The 21,909-nt window shown below is 45.8% G+C and overlaps 1 protein-coding gene across 3 annotated transcripts in view; it reads left to right on the forward strand.

Annotated features, from left to right (window-relative positions):
- Positions 1-21,909, forward strand: part of LOC308618885 (uncharacterized protein) — a 68,486-nt gene that overhangs the window by 8,514 nt on the left and 38,063 nt on the right. For 2 of the 3 annotated variants that reach the window (XM_081237205.1, XM_081237204.1), the window contains exons 4-5: positions 4,732-4,891; positions 19,150-19,334. In XM_081237205.1, the coding sequence (XP_081093331.1) occupies positions 4,732-4,891; positions 19,150-19,313 (324 nt within the window). In that variant the 3' untranslated portion in view covers positions 19,314-19,334. The remainder of the gene's footprint in view (positions 1-4,731; positions 4,892-19,149; positions 19,335-21,909) is intronic. The other variant, XM_081237206.1, reaches the window with a different exon arrangement.

Here is a 21,909-nt window from a genome sequence, read left to right on the forward strand (position 1 = left end):
CTGTCTTTCCTCAGCTGTGTAGGTGCCCAAGAGGGCTCTGGAAGGCATGAGTGTGGGCAGTGGCTGCATCCCGTGGCCCGCTGCCTGGTCCCCAGCTTAGAGGGTATGGGGGCTCTCACGGCTGCTCCTCCAGCCCTTCCATGTGATAGCTTGTATTAAATCCCTCTGAGCTTGAAAGATCTGGAGTGTTTTCCGTTTCCTGTATTGAGCCCTGACTGACACAGGGAGAGGACGGTCTGGGCACAGATTGTGGCATAGACCCTGCAGCTGGTGAGGTGACCGTCCTGGGCGGGGGGACCTTTGGGAGTGATGAGCCAGGGCCAGGAGAGCTTGCCTGCTGTCCTGAAACCCGCAGCTTGTTCTGCCTCTCTCACCACAAAGCCTCCCTTCTCCAGCTTCCCTCTTTGGATTTTGCAGCAAAGCAGGAAAACGAGCAGTTTTTTGGAGAGTGTAGGCACACGTTTTCGCTAGGGCTCCATGACCGTCTGCTGTGCCCATTTTGTTACTTGATGGAATATTGACCTGTCCTGTGCTCTAATTTCTGGACATTGACTCCCCAGTGAGCCTTTTCCCTAGTTAAGGGAAGAGAGCGAGTTTTCGGTTTCCAGCCCAAGACTGAACAGCAAGTGGCTTGAGCAAGTCAGCCTGGCTCAGTGTGACCGCAGTGCTGGACGGGCACTGCCGATCCCGGCCACAGTGGCGGACTCGGGGGCCATCTCCTCCATCTGCCTTGCTGCCTGGCCCCACCTTAATGCCCTGAACTGCAGCTCTTATTCCGGAGCTGATTCTCTGGCTCAGCAGTTCTTCCTGAGCAGAGACAAGATTGAATATATGTCCCTTACTGATTGTTGTCCAGAAGGACTTGGTTGCTCTGGGAATGGCCTCAGTGCTCTTGGGCACGGTACCCCTCCCTGCAGGAGGAGATGTCTGCTGCACTTGGGTGTGATCCTGTGAACTTGCTCTGGCCAGTGAAGTGGGAGTGGAAATGACTGCCCTTGGTCTGCACTTGCTCTTTAGTCCCTCTTGCTACACGCCAGCAATCATGCAGATAGAGGCAACGCCGCAGTGATGACGGCGTGGAGCCTGGCTGCAGGAACCCAGGAGGGACATGGTGCTAAAACTTTCAAAAAATATTAATTCTGTATTAGTTTATTGATTTCTGTGAAGTGGTTGGGACTTTAGAGGCCTAATACATTGCACCTCTCACCCCAGCCAGGGTTTAGTCCAAAAAGGCCAGTGGTTCTTCCAGATTCACCAATGGGCTGGGTCAGGAAGGGGTGCAGGGAGTTACTCCACAGGTGGTCCTGTCCCCTGAAAACTTCAGGGGAGAGAAATAGAGGTTTCTGAAGGGATTTCATCACTGTAGAATTGTATCACTCTCCGTATCTGAAAGAATTTGCCAGAAATAGAAATATTAGGAGAGGCCATAAAAACGTTAATTCTTGTCTCATTTTCATTCTTGCATATTTGAAAGCCTAAGGAGGCCATTCAAGTGATGGATTAAGGCATTAAATAAAACTTCAAGCAACGGTAATCCTAACCGATAGAGCAGCAGCTCCATAGGAGGTGAACTGTGGCCTGAACCTTAACAGGGCAGACTCTGCCAAGACTGCGAGGGCCTGGCTCCTTGTTAACTGATGGCCGGGGCTCCCAGCACAGCGCTCTGCTCTGGCTGCCGAGCCTGGGGAAACGGCGTTGTTTTGAAACCCAGTGCTCTTAATGAAGCAGTTCCTGGCCCTGAAATGTGCGGAAAAATACTTAAAAGTGCGATGAAAAACTCGTCTGTTGAAAAGCCAGTGACCTTTCCAGAGTTGATTTTTAAATAATAGATTTGTTTTATTTGACACTTTGGTAAATGCTTTAATAAAACGTAACAAGGTCAAAGAAATTGTACAGTGTTTTATGTCCCACAGCCTGGAATATCTGAACTCTGTGCTTGCAAACGAGCATCATTAGTAGTGAAAATTTTGTTGCAAAAATTTTCATGGACTGTTTTGGAGTGTCAGACTTCAAGGCGCTATCACAGAATTGTCAAGGTTCAAGGGATTTTTACTGACTTAATAACATTTTTCTTTATTGTCTCCATAATCACCTGCTTCATGAACTGTGGCTAGAGCAGATGTTGCAACTGGTAATTTTCTTAGAACCCAAGTGCCATTATGTTTTTCCATCTTTTGATTTCCATCATTTCTGGGAATTGTTAGTAGATGGAATAAAAAGAGAATACATTATAAACAATTCAAAACACTGAAAACAAAATTCCTTGGACCTTTTACAGCTACCACACATGCAAGTAAATGTGGCTTTGCATTCCAATGGCATTTGAGTGGGGATTACATTTTCCTCATTAACCTCTTTCTTAACCAAACAGTATTGTTTTTCAAGTCTCTTTTATCGAAATCAAGTTTGACATTTTAAATTAGTTCACACTGACTCAGTTCAAGTGAAGAAGCAGAATGTCTTCTTTTGATCCCAGTCATTTGTGCAGTCCTAGCTGAACTGTGCCAAAGTAGGAAGGCCTCCTGGTTTACCATGAAATCAGGAGGTTGGTTGTATTGCTTGCAAAATCAAAACATTAGGGTACTAAGTATGTTTTTTCCTGTCCTACTAAGGAAAGAGGTGGAAAAACTAATCACGGATGCACACCGGGGATGTGAAGTGCTTGCTTTCCAACGGCAAACTATTTATAAACGGAATGTACATACTTCTGATTGAAGGGACAGCCAATCTGTCTTCCATTGGTCATAACCAGTAATTCCTCTGCTAGTATGTGGACCTTAATCTGAAGCAGTGGGAATCTTCTCTTTTCTCCAGGAAAGTCAGCAGAGTTGTTTAGAAAGACTGCACAATTTCGGTAGGAGGAGAAATATAACTTAAGATTTTTTAAAACTTCTGTAAACACTTACACACGTATCTGCAGTTCTTGCCCTGATACAGAACAAAAGTACACATCGTTTTCATGGTTGATGTTTGGCAGTAGATGGTGAAATATTAGTGTGTATTTGGGTGTGTCTAAGTGAAATGAAAGAGATGTTAAATTAACTCTCGGTCTGAGTTACATGCACCAATTTTAGGAAACCCTGTAGCAGTTGCCTTCACTCTGCTGTTAGCTCTGTCTTGTTTTGTCAAGATCTCTTTTTCATTCCACAATCTTCTCATGCATTATTTTCAACTCCTGTAATCCTAGCTCAATGTGGCATGAGTTAGAGTTGGAAAGAGAAGCAACACTAGTTTTCTTAGTGTCCACAGTTTCAAAACACACCCTTTCATGTTAATTTGACACCATTTTGTACATGTGCTTTCTTTAGAAAGTGGAAATACACATTATTGAGAGTTTGTCAGATGATACCACATTGCAAAATGTTTGCAAAACTTAATTATTGGCAAAATGCCTGTGATCCCAAAAGGGCCTGCTTGATTGAAAGCAGTTGCAGTATTTCAGCATGAGAATATTGCTCATCCTTTCTGTTGTCTTTCTGTTTTTAGATTCTACAGAGCATACCTCTGGACTTCTGTCCGCAGAAAACAGTTTCTACACAGCTAACTTAGAACAGGTTAGAGCTAGACTCTGCAGCTTCTATTCCTGGAGTAAGCATTCAGGAAAACTGCTCTCCCCTGGGCATCTCTAGTTCATAGGAGGCTGAATTCCCCTGCATGCCTCTAGTGTCTAACACCACCTCCCTGGCGTAATCATGCTTTGCTTGTGCAATCCCAGCGTGTGCTGTGGTTGTGCCAAGATGCAGCTGTGTCCTCAGTAGGTCCTTTGAAAAGATGCTCCTTCAGAATTGACTTGCTGTTCATGCCTCAGCATCCCAGCTTGGCTGACACTTAGCCTACTTCTGCGGATGACACCAAAATCAGTTCTGCCACTAACTAGAAACAAGGCTGTTTCCATTGTGAAAGAGTAGTAGCCTCATGAAAAGTTGCATTTGCATACTTGGTGATAATAATTAACAATTAGAATTTAAAAAAATTTTTAAGCCTAAGTGTAATGTATGCGATGTATGGTGAGAGAGAATTTTTCAAAAATATAATGTATTTGACATCTCAGTTGCCTTTTGACTAAGGCAGAATTAACATCCTGAAAATTGATCAAAGAAGGAGAAAAAATTTTGCTTTTTCATTTGCAGTACACTTCCTTTGTCAGACTACTCTCTTAACTAATAAGGAAAACCATCCACAGCAGTGTAGCTCATCTTTATGTGGAATTTCAGAAAAGCTACTGTCCCCAACTATTTTCTGAACTTTTCAAAGGACTTTTTGCTGTCTAGCTTCATCTTGTTTAAAGATGTTAGAGCTGTGTTGAGATTAATATCAACAATCAGAAAGTAATATCATGGTCTGGTTGTCATTGTGCTGTGTAGACATGCTAGAACTAGATTGCCTGTGTTAAAAATTAATGGATTAGGGAAGAGAAGCATTTGGACTCTCAGTGATGGGGGCTTCAGCTACCCCGGCATCTGCCAGATGTCTCATTTTCTAAACTCAGAACCTCTGATAAATTCATGATTTACCTCAATTAGTGCTCTCAGCCCCGGCTGCACATTAGAATAATCCCAGACTTTTTTTTTTTTAAGCGGATAGGCAGGCTCCACCCATTCTAATTGAAGCAGAATCTCTCAGGGTAGGGCCCCAGACATTGGTTTATTTTTAAGTGCCCCCACCCCCTAGTGATTCCAGCGTGCAGCCAGGTTGAGAATCAGTAACCCACATGATAATCTCATCTTTCAGAAGGGAGAGGAAGTGATGAAGAGGATTAACACCCTGCTTCTAATTCTGGCCAACTCAGAGGCTCTGCACGGAAAGTCAGAAGTGACAGGAATCCTGGAAGAGGGCCACCTGGCCATCAGAAAATTCCAGAGGGATGTGGTCACTGCCAGACATACAGTCGGTTAGTTTGAGTTTTAAAATATCTCAGGAAATTATAAAAGCTTGACTTTGACACCCTGCTCTGAGATTCCAAAAAGAAGCAGGGGAGAGTCCTCAAAATGAACTTCTGATGCTACAGTTGTAAGTGGTCCAAAGCGAGGGCGGGTGGGGGTGGAGAGGAGAAGAAGAAAAGGGAAGGAGGTAGCCAAGAAGATTTACTCTCTTTGTGCAGGAAGCTGTTTGTTGCGAGCAGGTGTATATATATATATATATATATATATATATATATATATATATATATATATATATATATATATATATATATTTTTTTTTTTTGCGGTATGTGGGCCTCGCGCTGTTGTGGCCTCTCCCGTTGCGGAGCACAGGCTCCAGACGCGCAGGCTCAGCGGCCATGGCTCACGGGCCCAGCCACTCTGTGGAACGGGGGATCCCCCCGGACCGGGGCACGAACTCGTGTCCCCTGCATCGGCAGGCGGACTTTCAACCACTGCGCCACCAGGGAAGCCCTAGATCAGGTATATTTTTAAATGGTGTATGTAAAGTGTGAAAGATGATCTGGAAAAACAAGCATGGATACAAAAAAACTGCCAAGCACATGTGAGAAAAGAGTCAGAAAGACTAAATCCAGAAGGAGCCTAACATTCCCAGTGATGAAGAGGGCTGTTTGAAACAAAAGCACGTGTAGAATCCATGCACGGCTGGGATGGCGTTTCATCCATGTTATGTCAGCAGTAAAGATACAGGGTGACCACCCCCTCAGACTCTGTGTTACACTTTAGGCTAGAAAGGATGGGCCAGAGTTTGGAAAGAGGGATTGAAGGATAAGATCACTTAGGAGCAATGCTCGCTGTCCTAAATAAGTTCAAACATTGGTCTGGAAATAACAAACCAAAATATTAATAGAATTTTCAGATGAAATTGCTTTAATCATTAAAAATATGAAGATTGTAAGATGTGCCTGAGGACTGTTCCACATTTTTTTTAAGAGGAAAGTAGAAAATGTCTTTGAACTACAGACTCAACGACCTGCTGATTCTTCAGTTCAAAAATTCTAGAATTTACTTTAAAATGCAGTTTGAATGCAAGACTGCAACCTTAAATTATACCTATGACATAGTTAACAGAGAGCAGAGACAAGGAAGCATAACCTTTGAAATAATCTAATTCAAATTCAGAAAGTCATAACCCTTGAGAATTCGATAAAAGTTTAATACACTCTTGGAATAGTTAAATAATGCAGTGTAACTGACCACTCCAGAACTTTGTGGCTTAAAGCAGCTACTATTAATTTGCTCACAATTCTGCTGTTTTCCTGGGCCCAGCTGGCTGGTTTCATCTGGGATCCCTCAGGCAGCTTCAGTCATCCTTAGCTTAACTGAGACTGGATGGTCCAGGACAGCCTCAGCCACGTGCCCAACGGTTGTTGCTGGCTGCCAGCTGAGCCGCAGCTCTCCAGCAGGGGTGCCAGGGCTTGTTTACATGGTGGGCAGCCTTCCAGGAGAACGAGGGCAGCAGCAGCAAGGTCAAGGTTTAGAAGTCACATAACATCACTTCTGCCTCATCCTGTTGGTCAGGGCAAGTTGCAAGGCCACCCCATACCCAGGGACAGGGGATCGCATAATACCTTTAGATGAGAGTTGTTGCTGCTTGTGTGTCTAATCTACCACACCTCTCCTCAGAGAAAGGCCTCTACACTAATACACATGAAATAGTTTAATTTCAGGGGATTCATGGACCCTTTCAACCCAAGTTAAGAGTCTTTATTCTAACCATTGGCATATTTAAGCAAGGAAATTGAGGTCCAAAGACACTAAGGACTGTTAAGTATACAAGCGTAGGAGAGTGGGCTGTCACATAGGTGTTACAGCTCCCAATCCTGTGCTGTTTTCCTCATGCCCAGTTGATAATCACCTCATTATTATCGGAAGTGGATTTTAGCAATTTCCAAAGTCAACTTTTTTTTTTTACATCTTTATTGGAGTATAATTGCTTTACAATGGTATGGTAGTTTCTGCTTTATAACAAAGTGAATCAGTTATACATATGTTCCCATATCTCTTCCCTCTTGCGTCTCCCTCCCTCCCAACCTCCCTATCCCACTCCTCTAGGTGGCCACAAAGCACCGAGCTGATCTCCCTGTGCTATGCGGCTGCTTCCCACTAGCTATCTGTTTTACGTTTGGTAGTGTATATATGTCCATGCCACTCTCTCACTTCGTCCCAGCTTACCCTTCCCCCTCCCCTTGTCCTCAAGTCCATTCTCTACATCTGCGTCTTTATTCCTTTCCTGCCCCTAGGTTCATCAGAGCCATTTTTTTTTAGATTCCATATATATGTGTTAGCATACGGTATTTGTTTTTCTCTTTCTGACTTACTTCACTCTGTATGACAGACTCTAGGTCCATCCACCTCACTACAAATAACTCAATTTCATTTCTTTTTATGGCTGAGTAATATTCCATTGTATATATGTGCCATGTCTTCTTTATCCATTCATCCGATGATGGACACTTAGGTTGTTTCCATCTCCTGGTTATTGTAAATAGAGCTGCAATGAACATTTTGGTACTTGACTCTTTTTGAATTATGCTTTTCTCACGGTATATGCCCAGTAGTGGGATTGCTGGGTCATATGGTAGTTCTATTTGTAGTTTTTTTAAGGAACCTCCATACTGTTCTCCATAGTGGCTGTACCAGTTCACATTCCCACCAGCAGTGCAAGAGGGTTCCCTTTTCTCCACACCCTCTCCAGCATTTATTGTTTCTAGATTTTTTGATGATGACTATTCTGACTGGTGTGAGATGATATCTCATTTTAGTTTTGATTTGCATTTCTCTGATGATTAATGATGTTGAGCATTCTTTCATGTGTTTGTTGGCAGTCTGTATATCTTCTTTGGAGAAATGTCCATTTAGGTCTTCTGCCCATTTTTGAATTGGGTTGTTTGTTTTTTTGTTATTGAGCTGCATGAGCTGCTTGTAAATTTTGGAGATTAATCCTTTGTCAGTTGCTTCATTTGCAAATATTTTCTCCCATTCTGAGGGTTGTATTTTGGTCTTCTTTATGGTTCCTTTGCTGTGCAAAAGGTTTTAAGTTTCATTAGGTCCCATTTGTTTATTTTTGTTTTTATTTCCATTTCTCTAGGAGGTGGGTCAAAAAGGATCTTGCTGTGATTTATGTCATAGACTGTTCTGCCTGTGTTTTCCTCTAAGAGTTTGATGGTTTCTGGCCTTATATTTAGGTCTTTAACCCATTTTGAGCTTATTTTTGTTTATGGTGTTAGGGAATGATCTAATCTCATACTTTTACATGTACTTGTCCAGTTTTCCCAGCACCACTTACTGAAGAGGCTGTCCTTTCTCCACTGTACATTCCTGCCTCCTTTATCAAACGTACGGTGACCATATGTGCATGGGTTTATCTCTGGGCTTTCTATCCTGTTCCATTGATCTATATTTCTGTTTTTCTGCTAGTACCATACTGTGTTGATTACTGTAGCTTTGTAGTATAGTTTGAAGTCAGGGAGCCTGATTCCTCCAGCTCCGTTTTTCATTCTCAAGATTGCTTTGGCTATTCGGGGTCTTTTGTGTTTCTATACAAATTGTGAAATTTTTTGTTCTAGTTGTCTGAAAAATGCCAGTGGTAGTTTGATAGGGATTGCATTGAATCTGTAGATTGCTTTGGGTAGTAGAGCCATTTTCACAATGTTGATTCTTCTAATCCAAGAACATGGTATATCTCTCCATCTATTTGTATCATCTTTAATTTCTTTCCTCAGTGTCTTATAATTTTCTGCATACAGGTCTTTTGTCTCCTTAGGTAGGTTTATTCCTAGATATTTTATTCTTTTTGCTGCAGTGGTAAATGGGAGTGTTTTCTTGATTTCACTTTCAGATTTTTCATCATTAGTGTATAGGAATGCCAGAGATTTCTGTGCATTAATTTTGTATCCACCTACTTTACCAAATTCATTGATTAGCTCTAGTAGTTTTCTGGTAGCATCTTTAGGATTCTCTATGTATAGTATCATGTTATTTGCAAACAGTGACAGCTTTACTTCTTCTTTTCCAATTTGAGTTCTTTTTTTTTTTTTTTTGCTGTACGTGGGCCTCTCACTGTTGTGGCCTCTCCCGTTGCGGAGCACAGGCTCCGGACGCGCAGGCTCAACAGCCACGGCTCAGGGCCCAGCCTCTCCACGGCATGTTGGATCTTCCCGGACCGGGGCATGAACCCATGTCCCCTCCATCGGCAGGCGGACTCTCAACCACTGCGCCACCAGGAAAGCCCCTGGATTCCTTTTATTGCCTTTTCTTCTCTGATTGCTGTTGCTAAAACTTCCAAAACTATGTTGAATAAGAGTGGTGAGAGCGGGCAACCTTGTCTTGTTCCTGATCTTAGTGGAAATGGTTTCAGTTTTTCACCATTGAGGACGATGTTGGCCGTGGGTTTGTCATATATGGCCTTTATTATGTTGAGGTAAGTTCCCTCTGTGCCTACTCTGGAGGGTTTTTATCATAAATGGGTGTTGAATTTTGTCGAAAGCTTTCTATGCATCTGTTGAGATGACCATATGGTTTTTCTCCTTCAGTTTGTTAATATGGTGTATCACATTGATTGATTTGCATATATTGAAGAATCCTTGCATTCCTGGAATAAACCCCACTTGATCATGGTGTATGATCCTTTTAATGTGCTGTTGGATTCTGTTTGCTAGTATTTTGTTCAGGATTTTTGCATCTATGTTCATCAGTGATATTGGCCTGTAGTTTTCTTTCTTTGTGACATCCTTGTCTGGTTTTGGTATCCGGATGATGGTGGCCTTGTAGAATGAGTTTGGGAGTGTTCCTCCCTCTGCTATATTTTGGAAGAGTTTGAGAAGGATAGGTGTTAGCTCTTCTCTGAATGTTTGATAGAATTCGCCTGTGAAGCCATCTAGTCCTGGGCTTTTGTTTGTTGGAAGATTTTTAATCACAGTTTCTGTAAGGTCAGATCTTAACAAACGGCATTGCGAAACAGAGGAAAGCTTCAAGTGAGCTTTATTAGGGGGCGCTCCCGGGCGAGGTTCACTGGTCCGAGAGAAAGGGGCCAGAAAAGTCGCCCCCGGGCGAGGGCTGGGCAAGATTTTATAGGGGAAGAAGGGAAAGGGGTGTGGTGAATCTGGGAGGGCGCAGGGAATTCCTTATCTGGTGGTCTCTTTGGGTGTCGTGGCACTATCTGGTGCCGGTTACATCAGTCTTGGGACCGCTAGTCCCGTCCCTCGAAAGGCGGGAAGGCTGCGCCGGGTGGAAAGCCCCCAGGTCAGTTCCTGGAACTGGGTGGTCCGGAATGTCTCCAGGTCAGTTTCTGGAACTGGGTGGTCTGGAGAGTTTCGGTCTGATGCAACCTGTGAATCTGATCACGTTCCCCTGCCTCGGGCCAGTTGGCCTTACATCCCGACATCTTTGGTGTAATGGGGCGGTGTTCTGATCTCTGGCTACTTCATGCTGAATGGGGGTGTCGAAAGGGGAGTCGGGCGACCAGAGGTCCGAGGCTTAGGGGAGACCAGTGGGGGGTTCTGTAGGAAGCAAGGTGTAAGGACCGAGGAGCATTTAGTTTGTGGCCACCCGAGGGACTTCCTCCATGCGCCTGTGAAGGAACCTAAGAAAACGGGGCAAACATGAGGAAGATACAGATGAGAATTAAGAGGCCTAAGATTGGTGTTAGCCAGGTATAGAGGGTGGATCGCCACCAATCGGGAATTGGGGAGGTGGACTGTTGGTGTTTGCGTTGGAGTTCTTCTCTTAAGCGATGGAGGGCATTTACAGCAGCATTCCTCCTGTAGGAAGAGGCAGGTACCTCCTTTGTCAGCCATCAGGAGATCCAGGGCTCGTCGATTCTGGAGAGCGACTCGGGCTATGGAGGTGATTTGGCGCTGGAGAGAGGAGATGGAGGCGGCGGAGGCTTCAATGGCTAGCTGGAGTTTATGTTCTAAGTCGCGGGATGTTGAAACACTATGTGTTAGAGCTCCCCTACCGCCGAGGCCTGCAGCGACCAGGGAGGAGGTGAGAGAGATGCCTGCGACCAGAGGAAGAAAGATAGCTCTTTTCCGTGGGGTAAAGGGCGGCGTGATTAGCGAGGAAAATTCGTCTTGGCTATACAGTGTGAGTTGTGGGATGAGAGTAACGGGGATACATGGGAAGGGGGAGGAAGAATTGATCTCTTTTGTGAGGGAACCATTGCACCACAAAACCATGCCTGGTGGTGCTTCAATTGATGTGTTTACCGTGAGGGATGAGTTGCAAAGAAACCCAGTATCAGCTAGATTTGGGCGGCTGCCGTAACAGATGGTGAGATTTTTTGAATCAAGGAATATGGGGACTTTTAACGGGAAAAAAGGTGGGTTTTGGGAGGTGTAGGAAGTAGAATTGAAGGGCTGGTCAAGTGGGACAGCAGCCAAGGGTGGCCGGCCAAGCGAGGCACATAGAAAGCAGTCGGAGATGTTACCTATTCCTGTGTGGTTGAGTATCTGTAGTGTTTGTTTGGTCAGTTCGGCTGCTGCTGCTAGGGCCCGAAGGCATGGTTGCCATCCCTGAATGGTTGGGTCTAGCTGTTTGGAGAGGTAAGCCACGGAGCGGTAGGAAGGCCCTACAGGCTGGGCAAGGAGTCCAGTGGCTATTCCGGCCCATTCATCCACAAAAAGGTGAAAAGGTCGGTTTGGGTTGGGCAGAGAAAGGGGAGGAGAAGATACCAGAGCATTACGGAGGGTGAGAAAGGCCTGTCGAACGGCGGAAGGAGAAGTGAGGGGTCCTTGAGGGGTTTCTTTAGCGGCTAGATACAAGGGTTTAGCGAGGAGAGCAAAGTTAGGGATCCAGTGTCGGAAAAATCCTATAAGGCCCAAAAAGGAGAGAATTTGTTCTGCTATTTCCAGAGGCTGGAGTTCACGGATAATCCGGGTGTGATTGGCTGTTAGACCTTTTGTGGTAGGGGTAAGGTGGAGCCCCAGGTAGGTTACAGAAGATACAGATAACTGAGCCTTGGCTGGGGAGACCCGATAACCGCGAGAGCCAAGGTAATTGAGGAGATCTGCAGTATGTTGTCTTGAGAGGCTGAGAGATGGGCTACAAAGGAGGAGGTCATCTATATATTGAAGGAGTGTGCTGGGGGTAAGGGAGCAGGAGGTGAGGTCCCGTGCCAGCGCCTGACCAAAGAGGTGAGGACTGTCGCGGAAGTCCTGGGGAAGAGCTGTCCAGGTGAGCTGACTGGAAGTATGAGTATCCAGATCCATCCAGGTAAGGGCGAAGAGGAAATACAGGAGTCGGGATGTAGGGGGATAGTGAAAAAGGCATCTTTGAGATCCAGAACCATAAAGTGGGTTGTGGATGGGGGGATATGGGAGAGCAAGGTGTATGGGTTTGGTACTACTGGGTGGAGAGGAATTATGGCCTCATTGATTAGTTGGAGGTCCTGGACCAGGCAATAATCCCCAGAGGCCTTGCGGACAGGCAGGATGGGGGTGTTGCAGGGAGAGTCAGTGGGGATAAGGAGTCCCTGGTTTAGGAGTCTGGTGATAATAGGTTGTAGGCCCCTAAGGTGAGTCTCAGAGATGGGAAATTGGGGCCTTGATGGAAATTTGGAGGGGTCCTTTAGGCGGATGAGGACGGGGGAATGGTGTGTTGCTATTATGGGCTTAGAAGTATCCCAGACTTGGGGATTGATTGGGTTCGGTGTGATTGGAAGAGGGGGATAGGAGGGGGAGGGTTCTAGAGAGGCCTAGAAGAGGAAGCAGGAGTTGGGAGGAGGGGACCTTAGGGTCAAGTCTAACCAGTTGGAGGGAGGCCCCTAAGTGGAAAAGGACACCTCTGCCTAGCAAGGGAACTGGGCAGGATGGTATGACTAAGAAGGAATGAGTAAAAGGGAGGCCTTCGATATGACTTGGGAGTGGACCGGTCTGGAGTGGGAAGGATGGTTTGCCATCAGTACCCATGACTGAGATCTGGGAAGGAGAAACTGGCCCGGAATAAGTAGGCAGGACCGAATAGGTAGCCCCCGTGTCCACCAGAAATGAGATGGACTTACCCGCTACCTGTAGCGTTACCCTGGGCTCGGCGAGGGTGATGGGGGTCTTCAGGTCCGGGCGCCGTCAGTCGTGAGCCAATCCCAGCAGTTCAAGTGGTAATGCCATTGGGTCGGCCTGCCCCCCTGCATGGAGATGCTGAGGGAGGGCCATTCGTAGGGCAGTCCCTCTTCCAGTGGCCCGTTAGCCCGCAGCTGGGACAGGGCTTAGAAGGAGGTCGGGGATTGGGACACTGGCGAGCCCAGTGGACTTCTTTTCCACATTTGAAGCAGGCCCCCGGTGGGGTTGCCTTTTGCGGACCCCGTGGATGCTGTGATCCATGGGAGATAGCCGGCCTTAGGGTGGCTACAAGAGCTTGGGTTTGGAGGGCCATCTTCTGGTGCATCCGAGCCCGTTGGCTGGATTCTGCCAAATCCTCACGGCCATTGTAGACTTTAAAGGCCATCTTTACCAGATCTTGAATAGGGGTTTGAGGGCCGTCTTCTGCCCGTTTTAATTTCTTTCGGATGTCCGGGGCTGATTGGGTGATAAAATGGGTGGCTAGGACCGCTGCCCCTGCCAGGGTGTCGGGATCCAGCCGGGTGTAGAGAGTTAAGGCCTCTGGAAGGCGATTGAGAAAGATAGCTGGATTTCCATTAGGTTCTTGGGTTATCTCTTTTAGTTTTTCAAATTGACTACCTTATGAGCGGCAGCCTGCATGCCAGCCAGGAGGCATTGGATCATGAGGTCGCGTTTACGACGGCCATTTTGGCCATCCTGATATGTCCAGCCTGGATCGGTGCCAGGTATGGCAGTCGCTCCGACAGGCATGGAGTTGTCGGTAAGGTGAACCTGATCTGCATGGTTTCGGGCAGCAGTTTGAATTCTTTCCCTCTCGTCAGGGGTCAGAGTAGAAGATAGGATCACAAAGATATCGTGCCAGGTTAGATCGTAAGCTTGAGAGAGGTAGCGAAGTTCTTTGATGTAGTGGGAAGAGTCGGCAGAAAAGGAGCCTAATCGCGTTTCTATTTGAGAGAGATCTTGGAGGGAAAAGGGAACATGAACTCTAACTAATCCTTCCGCTCCTTCTACCTCCCTCAGAGGGCAGAGGAGATTTGGATCTTGGGAGTCGTGAGAGCGTGTATGTGCACTAGTTGGCGAAGCAAGGGGCGTGGGAGGAGAAACTGTTGAGGGAGGCAGGGGAGCAGTTGGATGGGTTGGAGCGGGTTCGGGAGGAGGAGGGACTGCTTCAGGGTTGGGTGGAGGCTGGAGAGGAGCTCTGGAGGGGGGAGAGGCGAGAGATTCGGGTGTGTCGGCTAGTGGAGAGGGGTCATCATCAAATGAAATTAGGGGCTTGGATGTAGGAGATGTCTGTCTGGCAAGAAGGATCTGGGAAGTGGAACAATGGACGCAGAGGGAGGGCCGGGAGCGTAAATACCAGAAGGCCTGAACCTAGGGGACCTCGGACCATTTGCCCGTCCTGCGGCAGTAATTATCTAGATCACGGAGGATGTTAAAATCGAAAGTCCCTTCAGGAGGCCATTTTGGATTGATTGTCTAGAGGATATTGTGGCCAGGCCACAGTGGAATAGAAAATAAGCCTTTGGCACGGAGATCTTGGGAGAAACCGAGGGCTGTAAAATTGGCTAAGAGACACCTCAGGGGCGTCTTAGAATCTGGTTTCGATTGTGAGGTTCCCGTGACCCCCAGTCTGTCCCGGAGTGAATGGAGAGGGAGAGAGGCGTCCCTGGTCTCAGTCTCCAATTCACGGCAGGTCGGAGGGCGGTCAGGCGATTGGGACGTCTCCACAATCACCCGAGGCCTGGCGGGTCAGAGAGCGGTCAGGCAATTGGGACGTCTCCACAGTTGCCCGAAGCCTGGAGAGAGGACGGAGGAGTCCCTGACGCGGCCGCGATTACGGACAGGGAGTCCGGTGGGTAGGGACTCTGGGGTTCGGAGGGAACAAGGGAGGAGGACTTACCCCGTTTTCTGCCAGATCGGGTGGATGAGTAGAGGTTCCCTGGTTGTCTCCTTGGGGAAGGGAGGAGCGGCCCGCGTGGTAACCCGCGGGGCTTGGTACCCCTCCCGGGTTTCGGCACCAAATGTAAGGTCGGATCTTAACAAACGGCATCGCGAAACAGGAAAGCTTCAAGTGAGCTTTATTAGGGGGCGCTCCCGGGTGAGGTTCACTGGTCCAAGAGAAAGGGGCCAGAGAAGTCGTACCCGGGCGAGGGTTGGGCAAGATTTTATAGGGAAAGAAGGGAAAGGGGTGTGGTGAATCTGGGAGGGTGCAGGGTATTCCTTATCTGGTGGTCTCTTCGGGTATCGTGGCACTATCTGGTGCCAGTTACATCAGTCTTGGGACAGCTAGTCCCGCCCCTCAAAAGGCGGGAAGGCTGGGCCGGGTGGAAAGTCCCCAGGTCAGTTTCTGGAACTGGGTGGACCGGAGAGTTTCGGTCTGATGCAACCTGTGAATCTGATTGCATTCCCCTGCCCCGGGCCAGTTGGCCTTACAGTTTCCATTTCAGTGCTTGTGATTGGTCTGTTTGTATTTTCTATTTCTTCCTGATTCAGTCTTGGCAGGTTGTGCATTTCTAAGAATTTGTCCATTTCTTCCAGGTTGTCCATTTTATTGGCATAGAGTTGCTTGTAGTAATCTCTCATGATCTTTTGTATTTTCTGCAGTGTCAGTTGTTATTTCTCCTTTTTCATTTCTAATTCTATTGATTTGAGTCTTCTCCCTTTTTTTCTTGATGAGTCTGGCTAATGGTTTATCAATTTTGTTTATCTTCTCAAAGAACCAGCTTTAAGTTTTATTGATCTTTGCTATCGTTTCCTTCATTTCTTTTTCATTTATTTCTGATCTGATCTTTATGATTTCTTTCCTTCTGCTAACTTTGGGGTTTTTTTTTTTTTGGTTCTTCTTTCTCTAATTGCTTTAGGTGCAAGTTTAGGTTGTTTATTTGAGATGATTCCTGTTTCTTAAGGTAGGATTGTATTGCTATAAACTCCCCTCTTAGAACTGCTTTTGCTGCATCCCATAGGTTTTGGGTCGTCGTGTTTTTAGGTATTTTTTGATTTCCTCTTTGATTTCTTCAGTGGTCACTTAGTTATTAAGTAGTGTATTGTTTAGCCTCCATGTGTTTGTATTTTTCACAGATCTTTCCCTGTAATTGATATCTAGTCTCATAGCATTGTGGTTGGAAAAGATACTTGATACAATTTCAATTTTCTTAAATTTACCAAGGCTTGATTTGTGACCCAAGATATGATCTATCCTGGAGAATGTTCCATGAGCACTTGAGAAAAATGTGTATTCTGTTGTTTTTGGATGGAATGTCCTATAAATATCAATTAAGTCCATCTTGTTTAATGTATCATTTAAAGCTTGTGTTTCCTTATTTATTTTCATTTTGGAAGATCTGTCCATTGGTGAAAGTGGGCTGTTAAAGTCCCCTACTATGAATGTGTTACTGTCGATTTCCCCTTTTATGGCTGCTAGTATTTGCCTTATATATTGAGGTGCTCCTATGTTGGGTGCATAAATATTTACAATTGTTATATCTTCTTCTTGGATCGATCCCTTGATCATTGTGTAGTGTCCTTCTTTGTCTCTTCTAATAGTCTTTATTTTAAAGTCTATTTTGTCTGATATGAGAATTGCTACTCCAGCTTTCTTTTGGTTTCCATTTGCATGGAATATCTTTTTCCATCCCCTCACTTTCAGTCTGTATGTGTCCCTAGGTCTGAAGTGGGTCTCTTGTAGATAGCATATATATGGGTCTTGTTTTTATATCCATTCAGCCAGTCTGTGTCTTTTGGTGGGAGCATTTAATCCTTTTACATTTAAGGTGATTATCGATATGTATGTTCCTATTCCCATTTTCTTAATTGTTTTGGGTTTGTTATTATAGGTCTTTTCCTTCTCTTGTGTTTCTTGCCTAGAGAAGACCCTTCAGCATTTGTTGTAAAGCTGGTTTGGTGGTGCTGGACTCTCTCAGCTTTTGCTTGTCTGTAAAGGTTTTTAATTTCTCCATCAAATCTGAATGAGATCCTTGCTGGGTAGAGTAATCTTGGTTGCAGGTTTTTCTCCTTCATCACTTTAAATGTGTACTGCCACTCCCTTCTGGCTTGCAGAGTTTCTGCTGAAAGATCAGCTGTTAACCTTATGGGGATTCCCTTGTATGTTATTTGTTGTTTTTCCCTTGCTGCTTTTAATATGTTTTCCTTGTATTTAATTTTTGACAGTTTGATTAACATGTGTCTTGGCGTGTTTCTCCTTGGATTTATCCTGTATGGGACTCTCTGTGCTTCCTGGACTTGATTAACTATTTCCTTTCCCATATTAGGGAAGTTTTCAACTATAATCTCTTCAAATATTTTCTCAGTCCGTTTCTTTTTCTCTTCTTCTTCTGGAACCCCTATAATTCGAATGTTGGTGCGTTTAATGTTGTCCCAGAGGTCTCTGAGACTGTCCTCACAGTTATTTTCATTCTTTTTTCTTTCTTCTGCTCTGCAGTAGTTATTTCCACTATTTTATCTTCCAGGTCACTTATCCGTTCTTCTGCCTCAGTTATTTTGCTACTGATCCCTTCTAGAGTATTTTTAATTTCATTTATTGTGTTGTTCATCATTGTTTGTTTCATCTTTCGTTCTTCTAGGTCCTTGTTAAATGTTTCTTGCATTTTCTCTATTTACAAGATTTTGGATCATCTTTACTATCATTATTCTGAATTCTTTTTCAGGTAGACTGCCTATTTCCTCTTCATTTGTTAGGTCTGGTGAGTTTTTATCTTGCTCCTTCATCTGCTGTGTGTTTTTCTGTCTTCTCATTTTGCTTATCTTACTGTGTTTGGGATCTCCTTTTTGCGGGCTGCAGGTTCATAGTTCCCGTTGTTTTTGGTGTCTGTCCCCAGTGGCTAAAGTTGGTTCAGTGGGTTGTGTAGGCTTCCTGATGGAGGGTACTAGTGCCTGTGTTCTAGTGAATGAGGCTGGATCTTGTCTTTCTGGTGGGCAGGTCCACATCTGGTGGTGTGTTTTGGTGTGTCTGTGGACTTATTATGATTTTAGGCAGCCTCTCTGCTAATGGGTGGGGTTGTGTTCCTGTCTTGCTAGTTGTTTGGCATAGGATGTCCAGCACTGTAGCTTGCTGGTCGTTGAGTGAACCTGGGTCTTGGTGTTGAGATGGAGATCTCTGGGAGATTTTCGCTGTTTGATATTACGTGGAGCTGGGAGGTCTCTTGTGGACCAGTGTCCTGAAGTTGGCTCTCCCACCTCAGAGGCACAGCACTGACTCCTGGCTGGAGCACCAAGAGCCTTTCATCCACACGGCTCAGAATAAAAGGGAGAAAAAGTTGAAAGAAAGAAAGAGAGTAAAAGAAAAGAAAATAAGGTAAAATAAAATAAAGTTATTAAAATAAAAAAATTATTATTAAGAAAAAAAATTTTTTTAAGTTAAAAAAAAAAACGGATGGATAGAACCCTAGGACAAATGGTGAAAGCAAAGCTATACAGACAAAATCTCACACAGAAGCATACACATACATATTCACAAAAAGAGGAGAAGGGGAAAAAATAATAAATCTTGCTCTCAAAGTCCACCTCCTCAATTTGGGATGATTCATTGTCTCTTCAGGTATTCCACAGATGCAGGGTACATCAAGTTGATGTGGAGATTTAATCCACTGCTTCTGAGGCTGCTGGCAGAGATTTCCCTTTCTCTTCTTTGTTCACACAGCTCCCGGGGCTCAGCTTTGGATTTGGCCCCGCCTCTGCATGTGGGTCTCAGGAGGGCGTCTCTTCTTTGCTCAGACAGGATGGGGTTAAAGGAGCCGCTGATTCGGGGGCTCCGGCTCACTCAGGCCGGGGGGAGGGAGGGGTACGGATGTGGGGTGAGCCTGCGGCGGCAAAGGCCGGCGTGACGTTGCACCAGCCTGAGGCGTGCTGTGCGCTCTCTCGGGGAAGTCGTCCCTGGATCCCGGGACCCTGGCAGTGTCAGACTGCACAGGCTCCCCGGAAGGGAGGTGTGGATAGTGCCCTGTGCTCACACACAGGCTTCTTGGCGGCGGCAGCAGCAGCCCCAGCGTCCCACGCCCGTCTCTGGGGTCCGCGCTGTTAGCCACGGCTCGCGCCCATCTCTGGAGCTCCTTTAAGCAGCGCTCTTAATCCCCTCTCCTCACACGCCAGGAAACAGAGAGGGAAGAAAAAGTCTCTTGTCTCTTCTGCAGCTCCAGAATTTTTCCCGGACTCCCTCCCAGCCCGCCGTGGTGCACTAACCCCTTCAGGCTGTGTTCACGCTGCCAACCCCAGTCCTCTCCCTGCAATCCAACCGAATCCCGAGCCTCAGCTCCCAAAGTCAACTTTTGACAACCAAATCTGGACAACAGTTTGACTCATATGTATACAGTAAAATGTAAGTATTTTATTTGATTTGCATATTCTACACATACATCCAGATAGGAAAGTAGACTGGTCAAAATAAGTAGACTAGTTGCAGCCCCAGCTTTCTGAACTCGCAAGATGCATTTTCCCTTTGTCAATTAGCAACTCATCAGTGGAGCCATGAAAATATCTAGTTCCCTAAAGTTAGTCTTTTTTAAAAGCATCACTCACTGTGCTTTTTCTTTTAATGAATTATACTCGGTTTTTCAAAGCTTGCATCAAGCTGGTATATTCAACCTAAAATTATGAAAAGAAATCAGCGTCTGCAGTCAGCTATTAGGTAATTATTCATTCTCTTGCTCCTGTCTTTGTCATTTGGGTACTATTCTAGCTTACAGTGGTCGCGCCTACCTGGGCTAGTAAATTGGCTATCAGTGGGTTCCCAGAGCTATGTGTTGTAGTCCCCTTATACACTCCTTTTATTTTATGGTTACTCCATGCCCATGTTCAGACCTGGAGAAACATAGAGTGCTGTGGACATGAATGTCGTATTGTCCTGAGTAATGAAATGAGATCCAGGCAGCACCCCATGACCAAGAAGGCAGGCATTACCGCAGGTGTGTGATGGCTGCTGGACTCTGGCCGTACATGTATTGAGCCACACACCGGAACTGAAACGGGGGGTCCCTTGAAGTGACTTCTTTGTTTCTTTTTTTAAGAAGGTCAAAAGACGTGAATGAAGGCATACTAGTAACCAAGCATGGTGGTATCAAGCCTAATTAGGAATAGAAAATCACTTCTAAAATCTGTGTCTGCATTTTCCTTACTTCATTTGTTTTTGTTTCACCCTCATCTGTGATTCATTTGCCTTTCGTCATCTTCCACAATGGCTTCTGCAAGAATATCCGTCTGGAAACCTACAGCGTGGCTTGCACCCACTTCAAACATTGTTTAAAATCTCATTTATTATTTTGTACTGTGGTCTCACTTAAAAGCCAGGTTACTGAGACTGCAGAGCACATACCTTTAATTCCCAGGGTGAGAGGGAGTGGGAGAGGGAGAGGGAGCAAGCCCGAGAGTGTGCCAGGGTGGGCTGAGCTAGCGCTGTGAGACGCCCCACAGCCGACATGCCGGGAAGACAGAATTCAGAAGCCTTACAGGCAACTGAAGTCTCGAGACACAAGAAAACTGGAAACTACCCAAACCTGGGCTCCATAGAGGATCAAAATGTGATGAAGACCAGGACTGGTATTTGTTTTTTCCAACCAGAGGTTAGTTACTTAACGACCACATTCCCAGGATTACAAGGATTTGCCTGAATAGCCAAGGGAACACTTATCTGCAGTAGAATTAGTGAAATGAAGAGATGGGATTCTATGTGAGCCGCCTGTTAGAGGAGACTGTATTTAGAACTTGAAATTAACATTGGGAATAATCATATTAAATTGATACGAGCAGATGAAAGCTATATTAAGTAGGAATTATGTTTTGCTAATTATCTTAAATTTTCAGATACTAAAATCCAGGTGTTTGGGGGAGCCATAGGGTTTAGCATCATTCCTTTAAAGAAAAAAACAAGACCATGTGGGGAGCATTGCAGGCCAGGAGCTTAATCATATTCATTCAGCTCACTTCCTTGCTCCATGCCCAAATAGAAAATAGGCACCTACAGTGGAAAACTGCTTCCGGGCGGGCTGTGCTGCCTTGGACGAGGGCTGGGGGTGCAGCGTTCCGTAGGCAGGGGGGTGCTCTGCTGAAGCACGTCCACCCGACACGGTGCAGAAACATTTTGTGAACAGAGGAAAAGCACAGTGATAGCGATTGAACTCACTAATGGTGGACGTTCTCATACGAGTGGAAAATGAGACAGGATGTTCTGCTGAAGGCCCCCAGTGGCTCTGTAACCTTTAGAGAGCTGGAGGGAGTGAGGATGTCTTTGCATGTAGGGCTGGAGGTTCAGCTGCAATAAATGTAACCTTGTGGTGCAGCTACGGTTCTGTTTCAGACCCTCATTAAGTCACTTCAAGACCTTTCTCGATTTCTGGCGTCACACGCAGATTCCGGGGAGGCTTACACAGGACTCATCTGATCCTCCACAGTGTCTGTGTGCTCGACTCATCTGATCCTCCACAGTGTCTGTGTGCTCGGGGGACACTGAGCTGCCCATCAGCCGGGGCTGTCCCTGGTCATAAATTCAATCCTGGGAGGTCCCTTCAGCTCCCTCTGCCTGCCCTCAGCTCCTGTGCCTCTTTCTTCCACTTCCCCACCACTCTTGGGCACTCAGTAATTGTTCTTCTGCTCGTATACTCACTAGGGCCTGGGGATTTTGTGAGGCTAAGACCTGGGGTGGCCAAGACACGGCACAGAGCCATATTTGTCCCTCTTCCAAATTCTTGCCATTCTCACGGCTGTACCAGGAAGTGTGGTCCAAGTTTCCCCTTCTGAGATCTGTGAAGGTTTTGACCATTCCCCCAGAACAGCGAGCAGGGCCTTTCTCAGAAGCCCATCACTGCCTGCCTCTCCTGCTGGCCTGCCTTGTTGCTTCTCCCAGCCTAGGAGTCTTTTTATGGGCCTCAGGGCAGAAAAGACTTGTTTTCAAGGTCTCC

The sequence above is a fragment of the Mesoplodon bidens genome (genome assembly GCF_964165515.1).
Source record: "Mesoplodon bidens genome assembly, chromosome: 6".
Lineage (NCBI taxonomy): Eukaryota > Metazoa > Chordata > Mammalia > Artiodactyla > Ziphiidae > Mesoplodon > Mesoplodon bidens.